At 37.7% G+C, this 20,872-nt stretch overlaps 1 protein-coding gene across 4 annotated transcripts in view; it reads right to left on the bottom strand.

Annotated features, from left to right (window-relative positions):
- Window positions 1-16,360, bottom strand: part of LOC117323968 (papilin-like) — a 142,633-nt gene extending 126,273 nt beyond the window's left edge. Inside the window, exons 1-6 of one of the 4 annotated variants that reach the window (XM_033879533.1) lie at window positions 16,115-16,360; window positions 15,583-15,685; window positions 12,111-12,255; window positions 10,454-10,670; window positions 10,085-10,267; window positions 9,204-9,309 (exon numbers count right to left, since the gene is read on the bottom strand). In XM_033879533.1, coding sequence (XP_033735424.1) covers window positions 9,204-9,309; window positions 10,085-10,267; window positions 10,454-10,670; window positions 12,111-12,255; window positions 15,583-15,685; window positions 16,115-16,180 — 820 coding nt within the window. In that variant the 5' untranslated portion in view covers window positions 16,181-16,360. The remainder of the gene's footprint in view (window positions 1-9,203; window positions 9,310-10,084; window positions 10,268-10,453; window positions 10,671-12,110; window positions 12,256-15,582; window positions 15,686-16,114) is intronic. The other 3 variants (XM_033879534.1, XM_033879535.1, XM_033879536.1) reach the window with 3 other exon arrangements.
- Between the last annotated feature and the right edge of the window lie 4,512 nt (window positions 16,361-20,872).

Below are 20,872 nucleotides of genomic sequence, written 5' to 3'. Positions count from 1 at the left end.
AGCAAATCATTGAGGGATTAGGGTAGAGAAGGCTACGTTATGGTAATGATAGGCCAAGATGACAGGTGGACAAAACACCAGTCAGAGCTAGGGTTACGGAGCTGTCAATCTGCCCTTCCCAGGGACCATGTTTCCCAGATCGGGTGTCCCACGCGACATGCTACAGTTGTAACTGCTCCAAATATTAGGCAAGTTCAAAATATCTACAACTGTCTCCCAGAATGAAGACAATGCATCCCGCCAAGTATTCACAAGGTGACTTGTATTTGAGTTCTAGTATCTAGCTAGATGGCTGTCACTGTAAAAATGCCCCAGAATACAATGGACCTCAACTTCCAATTGTGGTATTACAGAGATCCACATATTAATCATAGCAGAGGTTCAATAGCCACCAACTTCATGTAGCGAGATCTAACATTATCACTCACTAAAAGATACACAATGTGTGGCCAATCAATTATAAAATCATCACAGACCGATGATACAACTCACTGAACTCGGGAAGACATTCAGACTCCTACCTACAGTAACTTCAAACTTTCACTTCTTTAAACGTCACTGAACACTCAAATAACTTTTATCATAACAGTTTTATTGCTCACAAAATGACAACCCAGTCATTTATGCAACAGTGCACAAGATCAGGTCCTCCTTGTAATATTGATCACTTCCTACAAACAGATGGTAAACATAGTCTGTCCTACTACCTCCCATTGTTATTTCTCTACAAATTATTGCAGTATTTACGTGTTAAATGTGCAGCTATAAACATGCCAAACATGTCAGTAATTTGTGCCAATAGGAATGTCATGGTGAATGTTAATACCCGATAAAATCTTAAAATCTGGGATATCAGCAAAATCATGAAAATATAGTCTATTATAAAAGAATTGAATTATGTTTCATCAATGAAAGTAATGTTAAAAATTAATATGAATCCTAAATGAAAAATATTAGTTACTGAAAATTATCTAATGAAAATATTCAGTAAAATACTACACCGATGTATATTATAATAAAAATTTACCTGTAGCCTGTTTCCACCTTGTCCAAGGATCTGATTGGTCAACTCCAGACAATTCAATCACAGAACTGACCGGAGGCCAGGTAGGCCTAAAGTTGGAGGCTGGAACCTTTGGCCTACTAGTTGTCACCAGTGTTAGCTCAAGAACATGGCCTCCTACTGGGGCTAACTTTACCCCTTTTTACAGGCTTAGGGGTCTGATACTGAGGAGAGCCCAGGATTGGACTTTTGGTAGGCTGTGTTACCGGATTGGTAGGCTGGTCCTTAGGACGGGAGTTTTGGAGGTCGATTACAACTTCCTTAGGATTTCTCGTTACACTAACACGAGATTTTGTTGTTTTATGACTTTCTTTGTCAGCATATAGAGACAATATGTACGGCACAAAACCACGATATCTGCTGTTCCTCCTTCCCTTTCTCCTTCCCTCCGACACACTGAGACACATAACCAATAATACCACACAAAACCAGAATTTCTGCGACTTCATTTTCAGCTTCGTAATTAATCCCAAATATTAGTTGTAATCCTCACTCATTTGTGAAACAAAACACACTCCTTAAATACACTCATGAAAGATTTCCCATGAATACCATAAGATACAAATATACTTTTTTGAATGATTCATGCTTTTCAAGCCGTGAAGATAAATAGAAACACAAAAACAGGAAAAAGAAGAAAATGAAAGGTTGAGGTATCTACTCCAGTGACATCATCCTCCAATGTGTAAAGAAAATATCACGGGTAGATAACGAGGACATGGTACCCATGTTGAAGGTAAAACTGCTAGTCTGTCATACGAAACATAAACAGGATACCCTCCATCGCATCCTTTCATCTACAGTGGCTTCTGCCGCTAATGATACTACACCAATGACTGTTCCACGCTGTTAGCCTACCCCCACAGAAGTGGCACCCTATGGCAGTGTATGGGACGTACACACAACTCACTACACAGGCAGGTAAAAACTCAGGTAAAAGTTAATCAGCAGCGTACATGTATATATATATAGTTCCTGTGTGTAATTTCACAGATATATATTCTACACAAAACCTAAGTTTGAATTTGGAAAATATTTTTTTTCAAAATGTTTTTACTATCTGAAAAAAATTTGAGATCATAAGCACGTGATATAGACATTAAATAGTGATCTCCTGGTAAACCTTTTTAAAAAAATGATCACAGGTACAACAGGAAAAGCTACATCAAGTCATCTGACATCAATAGGAAATTGATCAGTAACCTTCTGGTGGTGGAGAGTAATAAGGTCACCTTACTAACTCAGACTAGTGGTATGATGCTTGCCTTAATTAAGAGTTAAAGGGTCACTAGTTCGACCCCCAGCATGGGCAGGGTATTTTTCATTACTCCAGGTGATAAAGCTAGTGAAAAGGCCTGCTCAACGAATTAATAAAAAATCACTCAGATTTATAGTGGACACAAATCTAGATATATCATTGACATAAAAATAAACATATTGTGGACAAATCTAACCTAAAATTTGCCATTAATATACTGCAATATCCTTTTACAATTATGCATGGACATACTTAAAACTGAACTTAAATCTTGTCATCAAATAGATTATATACAGCAATATCTTTTTACATTTATCATAATGTGAAACAGTATAAGTGTTGTATTAGCCTGCAGATGTTCATTTTAACTACCGACAAACAGGTCCAATCTTCTATTACACCAGGTAAAATTATAATTCCTGAACCTCAATTAACACATTCAAATTGCACCTATTTACATACAGACTCTTTTGAAATGTCTGCAGGTTCACAAGTAGCACAATTTATTTCTCACTAATGACCACAGACATGCATATATATAAACAAATGCAGTGAATTCACACAAACTTTTGTGTTAAATATTGTGTTCATTGTATAATTTAGACCATTAGTTTCCGTGTTTGTAAAAATTAGGCACAGCAGTTAACTCATTAAGTGATTTTTTCTTTTACCAATGTATTAGGATAAGTTCCCATAACCAATGATATAAGTATGATATATAATTTTCTGAGTACCTGTATAAGCAACGTGACTGAGGCCTGTTTAAGTATTGAGAACCAGTGATACATCTAGGTAATGTATACACCCGACATTTGATTGATCATAAACGATGACTTGACATGCACCTCTAAAACATTTAAATGATGGCAACAAAACCAGGCTTGTTTATGCTATTATACATAAATCCATAAGTATGCTGAAGGATGGGTTTATAAATATCTTTATTTCCCATTAAACATAAAACACATTTTCAAACAAATTCAAGTTTCATTCAGCCACAGTTCTGTTGGTATCTGTAGGCCGATAACAGGCCAATAACTTTATACCAACTGCATGTGGCTTGCATTCAGATTGTAAAACAGTAGGGTTTGTTAGGCTTATAAGGGCTTCCTCTTAAGCATCAGGAGACAAGCATATTTTATCATTTAATGAGACAGGTACATATATAGTATCACAACCAGGAGACAGGTACATTGTACTCTTCTCAAAGACAGGTACATTGTATCCTCATCAGGAGACAGGTACATTGTATCCTCATCGAGAGACAGATACATAGTATCCATATCAGGAGACAGGTACAAAGTATCCTCATCAAGAGACAGGTACATAGTTTCCCCATAAGGAGACAGGTACATAGTATCCCCATCAGGTGACAGGTACATTGTATCCTCATCAGGAGACAGGTACATTGTATCCACATCAATAGACAGGTACATTGTATCTACATCAGGAGACAGGTACATTGTATTCTCATCAAGAGACAGGTACATTCTATCCTAATCAAGAGACAGGTACATTGTATCTACATCAGGAGACAGGTACAAAGTATCAACATCAGGAGACAGGTACATTGTATCCTCATCAGGAGACAGGTACATTGTATCCTCATAGGGAGACAGGTACATTGTATCCACATCAATAGACAGGTACATTGTATCTACATCAGGAGACAGGTACATTGTATTCTCATCAAGAGACAGGTACATTCTATCCTAATCAAGAGACAGGTACATTGTATCCTCATCAAGAGACAGGTACATTGTATCCTCATCAGGAGACAGGTACATTGTATCCTCATCAAGAGACAGGTACATTGTATCCTCATCAAGAGACAGGTACATTGTATCCTCATAGGGAGACAGGTACATTGTATCCTCATCAGGAGACAGGTACATTGTATCCTCATCAAGAGACAGGTACATTGTATCCTCATAGGGAGACAGGTACATTCTATCCTAATCAAGAGACAGGTACATTGTATTCTCATCAAGAGACAGGTACATTGTATCCTCATCAAGAGACAGGTACATTGTATCCTCATCAGGAGACAGGTACATTGATCCTCATCAAGAGACAGGTACACTGTATCCTCATCAGGAGACAGGTACATTGTATTCACATCAAGAGACAGGTACATTGTATCCTCATCAAGAGACAGGTACATTGTATCCTCATCAGGAGACAGGTACAAAGTATCCTCATCAGGAGACAGGTACATTGTATCTACATCAGGAGACAGGTACACTATATCCTCATCAAGAGACAGGTACACTGTATCCTCATCAGGAGACAGGTACATTGTATCTACATCAGGAGACAGGTACACTGTAGCCTCATCAAGAGACAGGTACATTGTATCCACATCAGGAGACAGGTACAAAGTATCCTCATCAAGAAACAGGTACTTTGTATCCTAATTAGTAGACAGGTACATAGTTTCCCCATAAGGATACAGGTACATAGTATCCCCATCAGGAGACAGGTACATTGTATCATCATCAGGAGACAGGTACACTGTATCCTCATCAGGAGACAGGTACATAGTATCCTCATCAGGTGACAGGTACATAGTATCCTCATCAAGAGACAGGTACATTGTATCTACATCAGGAGACAGGTACATTGTATCCTCATCAGGAGACAGGTACATTGTATCCTCATCGGGAGACAGGTACATTGTATCCTCATAGGGAGACAGGTACATTGTATCCTCATCAGGAGACAGGTACATTGTATCCACATAGGGAGACAGGTACATTTTATCCTCATCAGGAGACAGGTACATTGTATCTACATCAGGAGACAGGTACATTGTATCCTCATAAAGAGACAGGTACACTGTATCCTCATCAGGAGACAGGTACGTTGTATCTACATCAAGAGACAGGTAAATAGTATCCCCATCAGGAGACAGGTATATTTTATGATTACGGGGAAATCTAGTCAGTCTTGACAAGAAACAGTATCATGTACTCCTTGTTTAAATGTGTCAGTGCCTTATGCAGAATATCAAATAAATTTGTCCATACAAAAATTCATTTAGTTACATTTATATACATAATGTTGTTTTAAAGAAATCTTACTTTTTTGTAAAATGAAGTAACAGATATTTAACCAATCAAGCTGCTTTGTTTTAGGTGTTTAGCATGGTAAACAATGATCCGTAAATAAATAAACAACAAATGATTTTTAATGGTTACAAGCCAATCTAAACCTGTGATGAAATAAGCCAATGATAAATCCCTGTGTCAGCCATTGATCATCAGAGTTGTGTATAGCTCCATTCTTATTGCTCACCCATCCCTGTAACAGTCCTGTAATAGTCCTGTAAAATATCTTCTGTATCTACAGCTTAAAACATTTAGTACTATCAAATGGTTACAAATTCCCAATTTAATAGATAAATATACAACCGCTTTATCAAGATTTCAAAACAGAGCAAACTTGTTGATACATATGTAATATGATAAACCAAACAAATATTTATCTTTTTCAAATACATCACGATATCATCTTTAAAGTCTGATGGTTTTGCGTAAATCTGTTGAATTTGTTCATTAGCTCCTATAAAATTGGAATTCGACTCTTTGAAGTAGTAATATTATGTTATAATTCTATTGAAATCTGTCTGGATTGTAAGTCTGTTAATACAGCTGAGATTAGCTGTAACCTCTGTTAATGGACTCCACGTACTAGTCCTGTACCTGGAGGAGCCAAGGCAGCTACTGGAGATAAATAAGCTATTTTATGGGATCCTGCTATTCAAAAAGACAACCCCTAGCTTGGTTCAGATCATTTGATACTTATTATTCTGAAGAGTCAAAGACGAAATTGTTTTTTAACAACTTGTACCCTTTGCTAAGCATGTAGTGCATCAAAAACACTGGTGTTTTTTTCCAACCATCCTGTCTAAATTATAGCAATAAATATAGACCTAAGAGAAGTCTGAACTTTTATAACACACTGCCCCAGTAATTACAATATGAGTATATATCAGAAAGATGGATGATTTAAATTCAGAACGCACACAATGAAAAACTCCAGGAAGAACAATAAGTTAAACAAAAAAAATAGGAAATTCTGTATCAATTGTGAAAAAATTAGAATTTTATCTTTTTCTTCACATTTGCATTTGGACCCTCATACCATAAAACTACAATAAAATTTGATACAGAGAACATCCTCTACAGCAGTCATTGTTCCCAGACAAAGAGACCACATTCATGTCAGACTGTCCTATGGTTTTAATGTCCCAGAACCTCTCGACCATTACCACATCCCTAGATAAATCCCAGTCTTTTATCTCACTCCTCATCAGCACATGTCCATCCATTAATTAACACTGATCAATTAGTACATAGCAGTGTGTAAAACAAGCCATCACTAATTTAACAATATCTGTCTCTCGTTTCTTTAATTCAGATCTTTCCAATGCTTAAGCAGTACGTATATTCTGAAATCTCAAAGGACAAATGAGTTGTTTCATCATGTGGCCTCATAGTCATCACTTGACACAGTCATCACAGCAGAAGTGAGAGACTAGATTAGTGACCAAACAATTATATGATTACTTCACCAGTATTGGCCGTGTTAGGAATTGTCTCTGATTGGCAGCATTTATTTTGAATCCACATGAAGATTTGAATCTGTTTCTGTGTCGTTTGGCCAGCATCCATACTATAAGCCTGTAGTAATGTTGGCTGGCTTGGTTTAGATCGTTCATTGCTTTTTAGGTGCTTACTGGGAATCTTTTCTTCCATTAAATATAAAAAGACTAATCTCTCGTTTAAGGTTTAAGCTGTCTTCTGTGTACAAAAAAAAAAAAAAAACATTCCTAATTATTCATCAGGTGTTGGTTCTTATAAGTTTCTGGTCTTCTTCAGTCCTGATTAGCTAGGAAGTAGATTCCATCTGATTGTATTAGGGTCAGGTCAGAGTGGTGGAGTGCTACTAAATCCCCCAACCTCAAACAAGGACATGTCTGCTAAATTTCTTCCATTCACTAAAACTCTCGGCCACTTCCTCCTAACATATTTTTGTGACGTAAATACATCAAATTTTTGTTTGGTTTGCTGGTAAATAGAAGACACTTTTACTTCAAGTCTGACAGAGTCTTCGAATTATCAGAGTTCGAGACAACGAGGTTTGACTGTATTGCTAAAAGAACATGTTATTGTAGTGTCTTTCTAAAAGATTCCTCAACAACAGCCCTTTCACCTATAAGAAGATTTTGAAGTAAAATCTTTGCCACACAGGAATTTCTGACATGCTTCATAATATAATGAGCTAATTATAAATAAGAACTTAGCACACATACAATAACTGGTTGTGATCAGATAGGTCTCATCGTTTAGTCTTTGTTACGTGGGCCAGGTGCATCAATACTTAAAAAAGTTCTTAAAAATGACAAAAAACTTACGTGGGCCAGGTGCAAGATACAACGTCGTCAACACTTAACAAAGTTCTTAAAAATGACAAAAAAATTATCTCTTTTTATCATTTTTTTTTAATTTCTGTAACATGTGCATACAACTGTGTTTGATTAATGTCTGTATAATTAGACAGCCAGATAACAACTTTAGAATGTAGAATCTCACCCAGACTGCATTCCTAGGTCTAATCAGGAGCAATTACTACCCAGAACAAAAAACATTTATCAACTTTTTTTTTCCTACTTCCTTTATAAAGTTAAAAATAACAGCGGAGCAAAAAAAAATTTGATTGGATTGTAATGGCCTGTTAAACAGAAATCAATGCTTTATTAACTATGATTTAATTCTCCTTATTATGGACCAACTAAACTTCGACAACGAACAAATGTTTTGTGCTATATTCTGCCAATGACTCATGTTTTAAATCAGTTGATATAACCAATTTCAGGCATTTTTTTTTTACAAATCAACAAGAAGTTAAACATGTTTACTAATAAAAGTTTTAAGTAGCAGAGATACACTAAGGAGAGTACATGATGCCATGGCAATCCCTCCAGCTAGCAACCGGCATGTGTATACACTATATACGATGCATATATTCAACAAGTGCTTTCCCTGTAGGAAACACTTTACGAAGCACTCAAGTTTGTAAAGCTTTAATTTAAATAGTTAAGAATACAGACATTTTATGTGTATCCATCCATCAACAGGCTTGTAGACAGCTCTTATGATCTGATAAAATTTAACTGATACAACTTATCAGATAAAATAATTTTATCCCAAGGAAGAAGAGATGAAATTAATCCTAGGTAAAGGGAAATAATCCGAAGATGTATGTTTGTGTGACAAATTTGTATGGTTGTTATTTCAACTTCTACCAAAAATACTAGTCTTACTGTATCTTTGTGTTGTCTAGTACTGTTTATATATTGTGTGATTGTATTTGTATTATCTGTGTTATGATACAGGGGCAGATTGCCTCGAAAATTTGACATGTTTCATGTCCACACTCTCAGAATTACTTCTTTGCCCTATAAATGAAAATGAAATTGTGTAAAGGTGTGTACAAAGGGACATAACTCCCATATAATCTTTATCAACTTGGATGTCTTCAATGATCAGTATTGCAAAAAAATGAGATGTTCAGTAAACATGTTTCAAGGTCTGTTTTCTATTGTTTGCATACATAATCAAAATTATAATTAGGTGAAAACCTGACAAAAATCTAAATGTAATGCATGCTAGTCCAGTGTATATAATACAGCTGTTCTAACTTGACTGGATCGATGGTCAATTGGTTCAAAGAGAAATACGAGATTGGGAGGGAAGACGGTTATATTTTCTCATAACAATGATTTGTTTGTAGGACACATCAACTGTTCAGGGATTTCAGGCCTCAGAACACACCAGCTGTTCACGGACTCCAGATTTGTTCAGACAGTTTACTTACCCTCACTTGGGCAGCCTTGGTATCCAGGTCCTAATGATGCCGTTCTGCCATCCCGACAACAGCCATACAACATGTTCTCACAATTCCTTGATCCAGAGTTGTTATCCTGACAGTAGACAAGTATTAAGTTTAATGAATAGTATTGAACCACAAAACAAAAACAAATAGGTCACTCCTATCCATTTTTAAGTCACCCTGCTTATCAACAAACCACTTTGTACAAGTTTTTGGCCGTTTACTTACCATAATATGAATTGATGGATTGGAAACAAAAATCCAGCACCAATTGAACATTATACACTCATGATCATATTATGAAATTTATGAAAAGCTTATCCATCTTTTGGAATAAGTCTATATCGGAGGAAAGTATCACACGGACACATTAATGGAAGCCTCTTGTGGACAAGTTAGCAAACACCAAAGTGATCCTGAAATACTCAAAAACGGGACAACATGAACATAAGTATGGCCTTCGCTATAAAAACAGGACTTAACTTATGAAAATGGCCTTCCCCATATATATAGGACTGAATTTAAATGTCTCCATAAACAGTTCATAGCAAACAATACAAATCCCATCATAAGCCATCACAAAACATATGAAAGATCAAAATCTGTTTCAAAATTATGTCGCCAGAGCAATAACAAAGTATTCATATGAATAACAAGATTGGCAGGTTGCAGTTCTCCAGCAGATAATTTGGAGATAGAGCCTGGACAAGATTAAGTGTGGAAGGACAGAAGGACGGACGGACGGACGGACGGACGGACGGACACAAAGCGAAACCATTACCCTCGGGAACCAGTCGGGGACTGAAAACTTGTACTTGTCTATGTCCTGTACGAAGTACACACCTGAGTAGCTAAAACACACCTACCCTATCAGGTTGTGAGTCTGAACTCTGACAGGACGTGTCCGTACACTGCTGCTGACTGGGTGGAATCTCCTCCTGGGAGCACATATTGTCTGGGAGGATCCTGTAGTTGGAGGACTCGGAGGGCGCCAGTTGTATACAGTACACTCGACGTGTCTGAGTCCCAATCCCACAGTCTGCTGTACACTGTAATCACATAGTTAACAAATGACTTTAATTCAAAACAAATACAAATCATCATGTTTTCCGTATAAATACAGAGTAACTATAGACATGTATAAAGGTAGACAACTCTGGCATCTTTGCTTTAAATTACAAACTGCACTCAGGTGTGCTGTACATGTTGAGATCAAGACACACAGAGACACGTACCTTTGACCAGCCTGAAGAAGTCCACTGCGGACAGGCTACTTCTTCATTACAGGAACGGATATACTTTGGCTTCTGTCCATAGGCCCTGACACAGAGGTCATCACTAACTGACCTTGAAGCACCATCTTCTCCAACAGCCATACAGGTGACCTGTTTTACCTGATCCCCAATGTCACAGGTGGTGGAACACGTCCCCCACTCCCCCGGGGTCCACTGTCTGTAAGTAAATATTCCATATTGATATATATTGTAAAACTCACACACACTACTCAGTACAACTATCAAACATACATGTACAGTTTTGTATCACTTCACCTCCTCACGACATATAGTCAATTACTAAACTTTCCTGCCCATTCATCATCCAGCATCATCTTATAGGTGGATGACTTACACACCTTCTGTCATGTGCAACTGTGCAAGTAGGTTAATATTTTATAACACACATGCAGTAACCCCTATGTGTAGGTGATTTACACAGCACCATTCATCTGTTGTGACTTACACAGAACCATCAACTATCTCTGTGTAGACTTACACAGCACCCTCTATATATGGGTGGTTTACGCAGCATTCTCTATGAGTGTATGACTTATACAGTGTCATTTATAAGTGGGTGATCTCAACTTATTACAAAGTGCATTATGTGCAGTTGACTTTAACTACAGTGTCATTTACAAATTGTATAAGTGGGTGATCTCCCTCTATGAATGGGTGAATTACAGTGTTCTCCATAAATGGATGACTTACACAGCGCCCTCTATGAATAGGTGACTTGCACAGCGCCCTCTACGAATGGTTTTATATGACTTACACAGTGTTCTCTATAAATGGATGAATTACACAGCACCCTTTATGAATGGATATATGACTTACACAGCGCCCTCTATGAATGGGTGACTTACAGTGTTCTCTATGAATGGATGACTTACAAAGCGCCCTCTATGAATGGGTGATTTACACAGCTCCCTCTATGAATGGGTGACTGACGTAACATCTTCTATAAATGCATGACTTACAAAGCACCCTCTATGAATGGGTGACTTACACAGCTCCCTCTATGCATGGGTGACTTACACACTGCCCTCTATAAATGGGTGACCTACAAAATGCCCACTATGAATGGATGACTTACACAGCGCCCTCTATGAATGTGTGACTTACACAGCGCCCTCTATAAATGGGTGACCTACAAAATGCCCACTATGAATGGATGACTTACAAAGCGCCCTCTATGAATGAGTGACTTACATAACGTCCTCTATGAATGGGTGACTTACATAACGTCCTCTATGAATGCATGACTTACACAGCACCCTCTATGAATGGGTGACTTACACAGCGCCCTCTATAAATGCATGACTTACACAGCGCCCTCTATAAATGGGTGACTTACACAGCGCCCTCTATGAATGGGTGACTTACACAGCGCCCTCTATAAATGCATGACTTACACAGCGCCCTCTATGAATGGGTGACTTACACAGCGCCCTCTATGAATGGGTGACTTACACAGCGCCCTCTATAAATGGGTGACTTACACAGCGCCCTCTATAAATGGGTGACTTACACAGCGCCCTCTATAAATGGGTGACTTACACAGCGCCCTCTATAAATGGGTGACTTACACAGCGCCCTCTATAAATGGGTGACTTACACAGCGTCCTCTATGTGATGGTTAGTACAAGGCCCGTTACTGCACCTCTGTCTGTCTATAGGCTGGATATCTCTCTCACAGTAGGACAGTTCTACCATTTCTCTGGTTTTTAGGTCTACACACGAAACCCGTCGCAATTGGATACCTGCAATAATTCACAAAGAAATAGGTATGATTTAATCTTATCATCACAGTATTACATCATAAACAATTCCTACGGTTTCAATGCGGATTCTCCAGAGGGGTGTGGGGTTCGAATGTGAATTATACCTAATATACTTATGATACATGACTCAGATTAGTGATATAATTTATCTTTGTATTTTAACACCTTTGAATATTGTAACAATAAATGAAACTGAGATTTTCATTTTTTTTATTTCAGCATGAAGTTTGCCAGTAAATATGATACAATTGTTTTTTATGTTTAGAGGTATGTTTCCCACAATCTATGACTCAACCACATTACACTGAACCTGTGTAAATTTCTGTAATTCTATACAAAAATGTTTTGCTCTAGACTAGACAGGCATTGAAGGGATCAAAAACATTTATATTTTATATAATTATAAATCAGAAATTCTGTAGAAACTGTTATCACAAAAAATGTATTCAATTATTATCTATGATGTATATTTGATTCCCATGTAGAGGATTTTTATTTATCCTGTACTGCTAACAAACTTAACCTAAACTAATCTTATACAAACCCAGACTTGAAGTACAACTATTTAAACATCTGTATAGTTGATAAACTCACGGCTGCAGTACAACAATCAAAACGTCTGTAATAGTGGACAAACATCAACGCCCTTAACCTAGTACATTACCTACCTGAACCTACATCACCTACCTGAACCTACATCACCTAACTGAGCCTACATCACGTACCTGAACCTACATTACCTACCTGAACCTACCTGAACCTACATTACCTACCTGAACCTACATCACCTACCTGAACCTACATCACCTACCTGAACCTACATTACCTACCTGAACCTACATCACCTACCTGAACCTACATCACCTACCTGAACCTACATCACCTACCTGAACCTACATCACCTACCTGAACCTACATTACCTACCTGAACCTACATCACCTACCTGAACCTACATCACCTACCTGACCCTACATCACCTACCTGAACCTACATCACCTACCTGAACCTACATTACCTACCTGAACCTTAATCACCTACCTGAACCTACATCACCTACCTGAACCTACATTACCTAACTGAACCTACATCACCTAACTGAGCCTACATCACCTAACTGAACCTACATCACCTACCTGAACCTACATTACCTACCTGAACCTACATTACCTACCTGAACCTACATTACCTACCTGAACCTTAATCACCTACCTGAAGTTTACAAAAAAAAAGTTTGATTTGATGCATTAAAAAGATTGAAAGAATGCAAAATTCAAAAATGTTTCGGGGGCTTTATCCCCGAATACTAAGTCAAAATTGTTTTTAATATCTAATACATGTGTAATTTGTGAATTTCTTTTTACAGTCAAACCTCGATGATTCAAACTTTGTTGATTCAAATTTCTTGCTGTATCAAACTTTTTGCTTGGTCCCGAATTTCCTTACTATATAACGCTACTAACGAACCTATGCATGATTCAAATTTTTATAAATCGAAGTTTTCGATGTATCAAACTTTTTTCATGGCCCGTTAGCTATGATGTCATAGGTAATTGACATCTCATGATTCGAACAAAAATTTACCTGTACTGACCACTGGACAGGTGTTGGGTCGTGACCCCCGCGGCAAGATTTCACACTTCTCCCCTAGATGCCCTGACTGACAATAGGGATAACGATAGCGTGTGTTGTCACTCCTGATCATGGGGTTAATTAATAATCAGACCAAATTGATGGATAAAAGGTGTATTTAGAAGCCATGACATTTAATCACTCCGGTAAAGCATTTCGTTAGTCGTCCCTGATAATCTTCGCCGCCATTGAAATCAGTGGCCGGTGAGTAAATTTTACGGAACCATAAAACAAGCGTACCAATTTTAAACACAAACAATTAGCGATGTCTTCACTCATATTCAAAGTGTCAAGTTTCTTATATCTTATATACACATAACGTAAACGCATGTGTCTTTAGCAGAAAATCCTAACGACTTACGTAAGTGTGCATTGTACTTCTTTTGCTTTATCTGTTAAACGTGATATAAGCGTTTTGTAACCGATACATAGTTTGTTTAATTAATAAAATGCTTAGGTAAAATTAATGAAAAGTATTTTTATTTTGTTGTGTTTGAGGTATAAATTAACTAAACTTTTCGATGTGAGCCTGACAGGCGACGATCAACACGAAGACACCGAGGACATGTAACGCTAACAGATATGGTTATTATCAAGAAAACACCGATCCATTGTCAACCATGAATAATTCGAAGTCCCGCTGTTTCAAAATTTTTCTGTTAGTCCCTTGAACCTCGAAACATCGAAGTTTGACTGTAATTATATATTCAAAACTATTATGTGAAATCTATTCTTACAATAGCATAATAAAAGTGATTGTGATGTATTAAGTTGTTGTTTTCTTTCAATCTGCATATACAACAGCTAATATTGCTTTATTTTATTTTACTTATTGATCACACCAAAAATACTTAATTATCTCCCTTTACTAAGTGGACAATCAAGATATTTTGCTGATATTTGATGTACATCATATCTGTATCCTTCTTATCAATTAAAAGATGGACTGCTGTACATGTTGAATGATTAAATTGTATAGACTGATATAGATAGCAACGGATGATGAAATCACAAATATTAACATTTTAATTTCAAAACGAATGAAATATTCACAATGTCATTGGAAAATTAAAAAAAAAACTTAATTGAAAAGTTCAAATGGAAGTAAAAATATTAGAGTTATTTAACTTTGATATAACAGATATAAAAATAAAAGATTGTTGCTGAAATGTTTTGACAAAAATAGTTGTTCTCAATCCAAAGACAAAAATAGCTGCTGTATGAGTTAAACGTTTTAATATGAAAGGTATATATTACACAATGTATTTTCATTAAGACTAAAGTGTATAAAAACTTGAAATTAGTAAACATTGATTATTCTTAATTAGATGTGCAGGATTTTCCCAGTACAATGTTCTGGCCTTCAGCCATCACATGTATGGTGATTGTTTTTTTATCTTGCAAACATAATCTAGGACACTGTAAAGAACAGATTAATCAAACCTGTTCCATTTTTTTCTGTGTGTAAAATGATTTTCATAGAAATGCAGTTTGTGATTGGATATAAACTTCAGTTTAATCCACACAGTAATATTTTTTTCTGTGGCCTTTAATTTATTTGTAATACTAATATACCGTGTCAAGTCCTTGTGACAGAGGTGGGGGAGGGGGTCCCTGCAACTAGTATGTTGCTACTCACTGCTAGTGTTTCTTACATCAGACCGTGTTTTACTTACCCTCTCCACACTCTACGGAACAGCCGGTCCACTGACCAAATGACCAGATGTATCTGGACCCGTCCTCTCCCATGAACCCTCCTTCATGGTGGTCACCGGCTGCCTGCAACAGGAAATATTACACAATTGCCACCAGCAGACGATAACACGTTTACCGTCAAAAAAGGCGCGAATTTACTTAGCGCGAGTTGTAGATCACATGCGAGATTTTTGGCTAGCAGACACTAGTTTCGTTAACATTCCTGACACTTTCCTTTGTGAAATATAATAAAATTTTGAAGATTTTTTTTAATAGTCGAATAATGTTTTTCGATCGTAAGTCTCATAATGCTTCCTTTGGACATACTTTAGTTAAAGAATCAGTGTAACGATCGTTGACGAAGCCGGAGTCAGATTGCCATATCTTTATGTTGGGACTAAGAATCACCAGTTGAAAATGTCATCAAATTGTTTATATTCGTTATCGTTCCATATATTTTTTACATGATGACTTCATGTTATTTCAATTAAATCCATTAATTACGGTACTTACCTGACAGATAATCACAGACAATATTATAAATACATAATAAGCGGTCCTATGGTAACTGCCACTCATTTTCTCCCTATGCAGTATTCACATAAAATGGCTAGGCCCTTCCCTCATCATAAAGTGATATGCGATCTGGAGCTGGTCATCTCGGCTATCGGTCGAAATAATTTATCCAAACACTGGCCGCCAGTATCCAAACACAGTGAGCACTTGATGGTCCGTCCGGCCGGACAGGTATCACTCCGAATATTGGGTCACCTACAAGAAGACAAGTGCGACTGGTCAGAAGTAGTGCTCGGAGATAGACAACTGATAGGGGTCAGGTTTTGTCCGGAGATCCGACGTGAGATATTGGGTAATGAGGAGTGGAATTCGAGCGTGTATATTTTCACACAATGATTTTTTTGTCAAAACTAGATAAATAGTTGAAGGGTTGAAATAATATTGACTTGCTGTCTACAGGTGGTAGATCGCACGTAGGGCAGCTTACAGACACATTTAAACTGAATCAGCATATATACCGCTCTATAACACATAACTTTTTGTACAAAATAAAATTCAACAATATCAGAGTCAATGCCAGAAATTCAAATTCTGTCCTAACATTCCCGAAATAATATAATTAAGCAAGAATTACACGTAATTATGTGTCTCGTCTGCCTCGCTGGAAGCTGAGAAAAGGGCCGGTCTGTGCTATCATGGTTGTGACCTTGGGCAAGACACTTTACTCTAATCGCTCTGGACTGCCTGTGACAGACTTCTCGTATGTCATTCAGTAAAGTAGTCACCAACTGCTACAAGGAGACCCCGCCTCAAAATGGCTGTTCACGGGGCGATAAACCCACCAAACAAACTAACAAACTGTTCCTCTTTGTGAGTACATTTTTTGTATAGAAAGTTTTAGTGTCAAAATCAAAGATGGTCACCTGTCAGCCATTTTGTTTCCGTGATCTGCATCAAAATTGAATTGGAACATCTCGGGACAAAGGGAAACCTAAATTGGAAGTTTGAGAAAAATCCTACCAATACTTCTCAAGAAATACAGATAATAAACGTCAATTGTCAAAATCCAAGATGGTGGCCCGTTTTTCTGGTCGTACTCAAAATTGAATGGACACAACTACGATCCAACGGGAATCCACACAACACATTTTAGTAATATTTTCTTCCAGTGCTTCTCAAGATATAACAATACAAACTTCATCTATCAACATTCAAGATGACTGCCAGTCGGTTAATTTGCTTTCCTAGTCAGCCCCAAAATGGCACAACTAGGGACCAAAGGTAACCTCCAGATGAAATTTTAGAAATGTCCATCCTTTACTTTTCAATAAATAGCAATAACAAACCTCAAATTTTGTCAAAATCTAAGATGGCTGTCTGTCAGATGTTTTATTTTTTCATCAGTCCCATTATCAAAAGGGCACAGCTAAGGACCAATGGGAGGTTAGGAAGATACATCCAGCACGTCTCAAGAAACAGCGATAAAAAGTATTTGTTTAAGGACTGGTTACGGACTGACTGACCACGGACGTGAGGCGATGTGAACAATCAGCAAAATAGCTGACATGGAGATGGGTATGTCCGGTCTTAATGACTAATGTGTTTGTCCTGTTGAGTTACAGGTGTTGGTCGCCGTTTATATCGTCACCTGTTTTGACCGACCCCAACTGGGTCCCTTGTGAGAAACCGGAAGCGAGTAGGCGCGAGTCCTATTGGAGATCGATGCTGTGTGAAACCGGAAGTAGTAGGCGCGAGTCGTGGGGTGATCGACACCGGTGTAAATCTGGAAGTTGTAGGTTTGATTCCTGGGTGAGATCAACATATCTTCTACCGACTTTACTCAATGCATTCTCTAACAAGGTGTCGAGCGAGTACAGCACTGTAGAGGGGTGTTGAATGACAACTAAATGGTAACAATTGGAATTGTCTTATTTACATTCGAAATTCCACACTCTTGTGCAGTTGTTCAGTGTTAGATTGCAGTTTAATGATAGACCGACTCGCTCAACTTATTGATTTATATCACATTTCAGTTAGGGCATTCGACACGGTGTAGAAAATGATTATCCGACTGCCATGAAAATTGATACGGGTGATCTTTGCGCCACCATTTGCTTTGTTGCAAAATACAATAGTATGCCTTTCCAAGCTCATTATCTGGTAATCTAGACTTTAAGGCTGGGGGTGGGGGTGGGGATAGGGGAATAACAGGAATGAGAAATATCACAATTCTCTGCAAAAGTTACGTTGAGAAAGTTTACCTACAAGTAAGAATTTCATTTGATTTTTATTTCACAAAAATATGGAAATTTGGACATATTTTGCAAAAAAAAGAAAAGGAAAAAGTCATTGATTAGGTCATTTTTTGTATAACCTTTCTAATATCAGGGGAGATCATTCTTATAACCTTACTTAACCGTAGGTGTGACGTTTGATTTGAAATCTTTTTTCTCGGGAGATACATTTTCTGAGTGTTTCATATCCCATTAATAATAAGTGTTTTCTTCAGTCGTATAAAACAACTATTGGATACACCGACGCCATGGAAAATCCGTAAATGGTGTTACAATATACAAAACTTGTCTTTAAATACCGGACGAGTACGCTAATATTTACTTATCAGTAAGTTGCCAAAACTAATGTCTAAGTGCTTAAGCAAACAACGTTGTATACAGGAATTGACCAATTTCATTTGCCTGTCACTGAAGACATCTATTAGCGGTAGATGTATATTACATAGATAGCGAAACTTTAATGTTAGAGGCGAAAAAAATAATTATCCATGAATAATATTCCTACGGTAGTCAAAATAAATACATGACCTGGAGTACCTGTGAAGTTTGAATACTCGTTTTTGACGTCATATTCAAGCCACAGGCATATCTGTTCTGATAATATCTCCTATACATTTGTAGCTGAACCGTGTGGGTATTCCTACCGGATACATAGAGACGGTCTCCACATGTGGTGCATACACGGTCTTCCTGTGTACTGTTGCTGTGAGTTCATGTCTTAACAAATGTTCATACAATTACAACAATAGCTATTGTATCTTCTCAACACACCTGGACATATAGGTATGATAATGGAATCGTTTGACATGAGGTAAATATAGAGTAGGTCGTACTAACTAAACAAATGTAATGTGTACTGTGTTGTGACCCGCCCGTCTGTTAATTGGTCCTCGCATTCAGAAGGAGATAGATTACACACTATTGACATAGTTAACAAGTAGATTAGCATAGCCCGACCCCCGGGGCTACAGACAATGTACATGAAATCCACACAGTGGTCAGTTTGTGGTCAACACACTGGCTTAGTTAATCAGAGAGTCCTCAAACACTACTGGGTATGTTGATACAATTTGACACCAACTCTATCGAAACATTTTACAATATATTCCTTTTTTACTTGCCCCTAGAGACTCACTAGAACAATGGGTAATTGGCGAGGCAACAAGCGAGTGTGCTATACCTGCAGTGCTCATTCACTTTCCGTACTGATCGGACGTGAAAAACTATTGAAGTACCTCTGTCCGAACTCATTCCACTACAAGATCCTTCGAGTTTTGCTCGGTGAAAGGTAAACACCTAAATTGTGATGCAGTTTATGTTACACAAATAGATTTCAACGTTACCCTACCGGATACACTAGCGTGCTATTTGAAAATTGACGTCAGGAATAGAAATGACGTCGAGTGCGGAGTTGAACGTCGGACGTGGAAGTAACGTCAGATGGTGAAGTGTACGTCAGTATATGTGACAAGGTTTCATATTGGTAGGGACTTGTTTTACAGTCAGGCTCCTCCAATAAAGAACTGTCATTTCTACCATTGTCCTGGACGTCTGCAGATCAGACGATAATCGCCTGTCGCACACAGTGATATTAGTGCTGTATTGAAATGTTAACTACACACGCGTGAGACTAATAAGAATAGACGCATTTTATGTATATAAAGTCATTAGGGGGTACTTAACTACGGTAATGATCAGTTATCGCGAGATCTACACCGGGAGGGTCCCCAACACATGGAGGGGACCATCTGTCTTGTCGCCACACATATATACTCACCTGTCTTAAGGTGTCCGGTGTGGGTGGCTTCACTGATGATTATAACAAACAAATGATATCAGTCAGATAATACACAAAGATAGCATGCTAGTCCATCCGTCAAAATGACCAGGTTAACGTGTCTAAGCCAGAGATCCACCCCGCCAACAGACAAGTGGTGTCGGGTTTACCGGTCATAAAAAACACACACCTTTCATACTCTACAATTTAAAAATCAATCTTTTAATTCTAATTCCATAATCTGATAACAAGATTAATTTACCTTTACACATATAGTTTACACCCGAATATATCGCCACTCTTTATACTTCAATTACCACTACTATACAGTGTACCAGAGACGGGTATTCTTTCAGTGACTGTAATAGAGAGACGTCGTGAATCAGAGAAGGTAGAAACTTACACCACTGGTTCTATACACTTCAACTTTAAAATGTTAACGAGGATAAGGCCCGTAATCACCAGGTGTGGGTGTCAGGTGGTACTCTTAACCCAGTCCCAAAATATCTTATGGATGAAAACGTTGACGATTTTATAACTATGGTCACATGTAGATGTGAGCCGACGATGTCACACAGATTCCAGTGCCTTAAAATATATTTCTGGTAGTCTGTACCTTTCCGTATTTTTGACACTTTTTCGGTATACAGACTCCAATCTTCGCGTGTTGATGGTACTTTTCCG

The sequence above is a fragment of the Pecten maximus genome, chromosome 3 (assembly GCF_902652985.1).
Source record: "Pecten maximus chromosome 3, xPecMax1.1, whole genome shotgun sequence".
In the NCBI taxonomy this organism is placed as follows: domain Eukaryota; kingdom Metazoa; phylum Mollusca; class Bivalvia; order Pectinida; family Pectinidae; genus Pecten; species Pecten maximus.
Note: the sequence above shows the minus strand (reverse complement) of the source record. Positions and strands in the feature narration are given on the sequence as shown.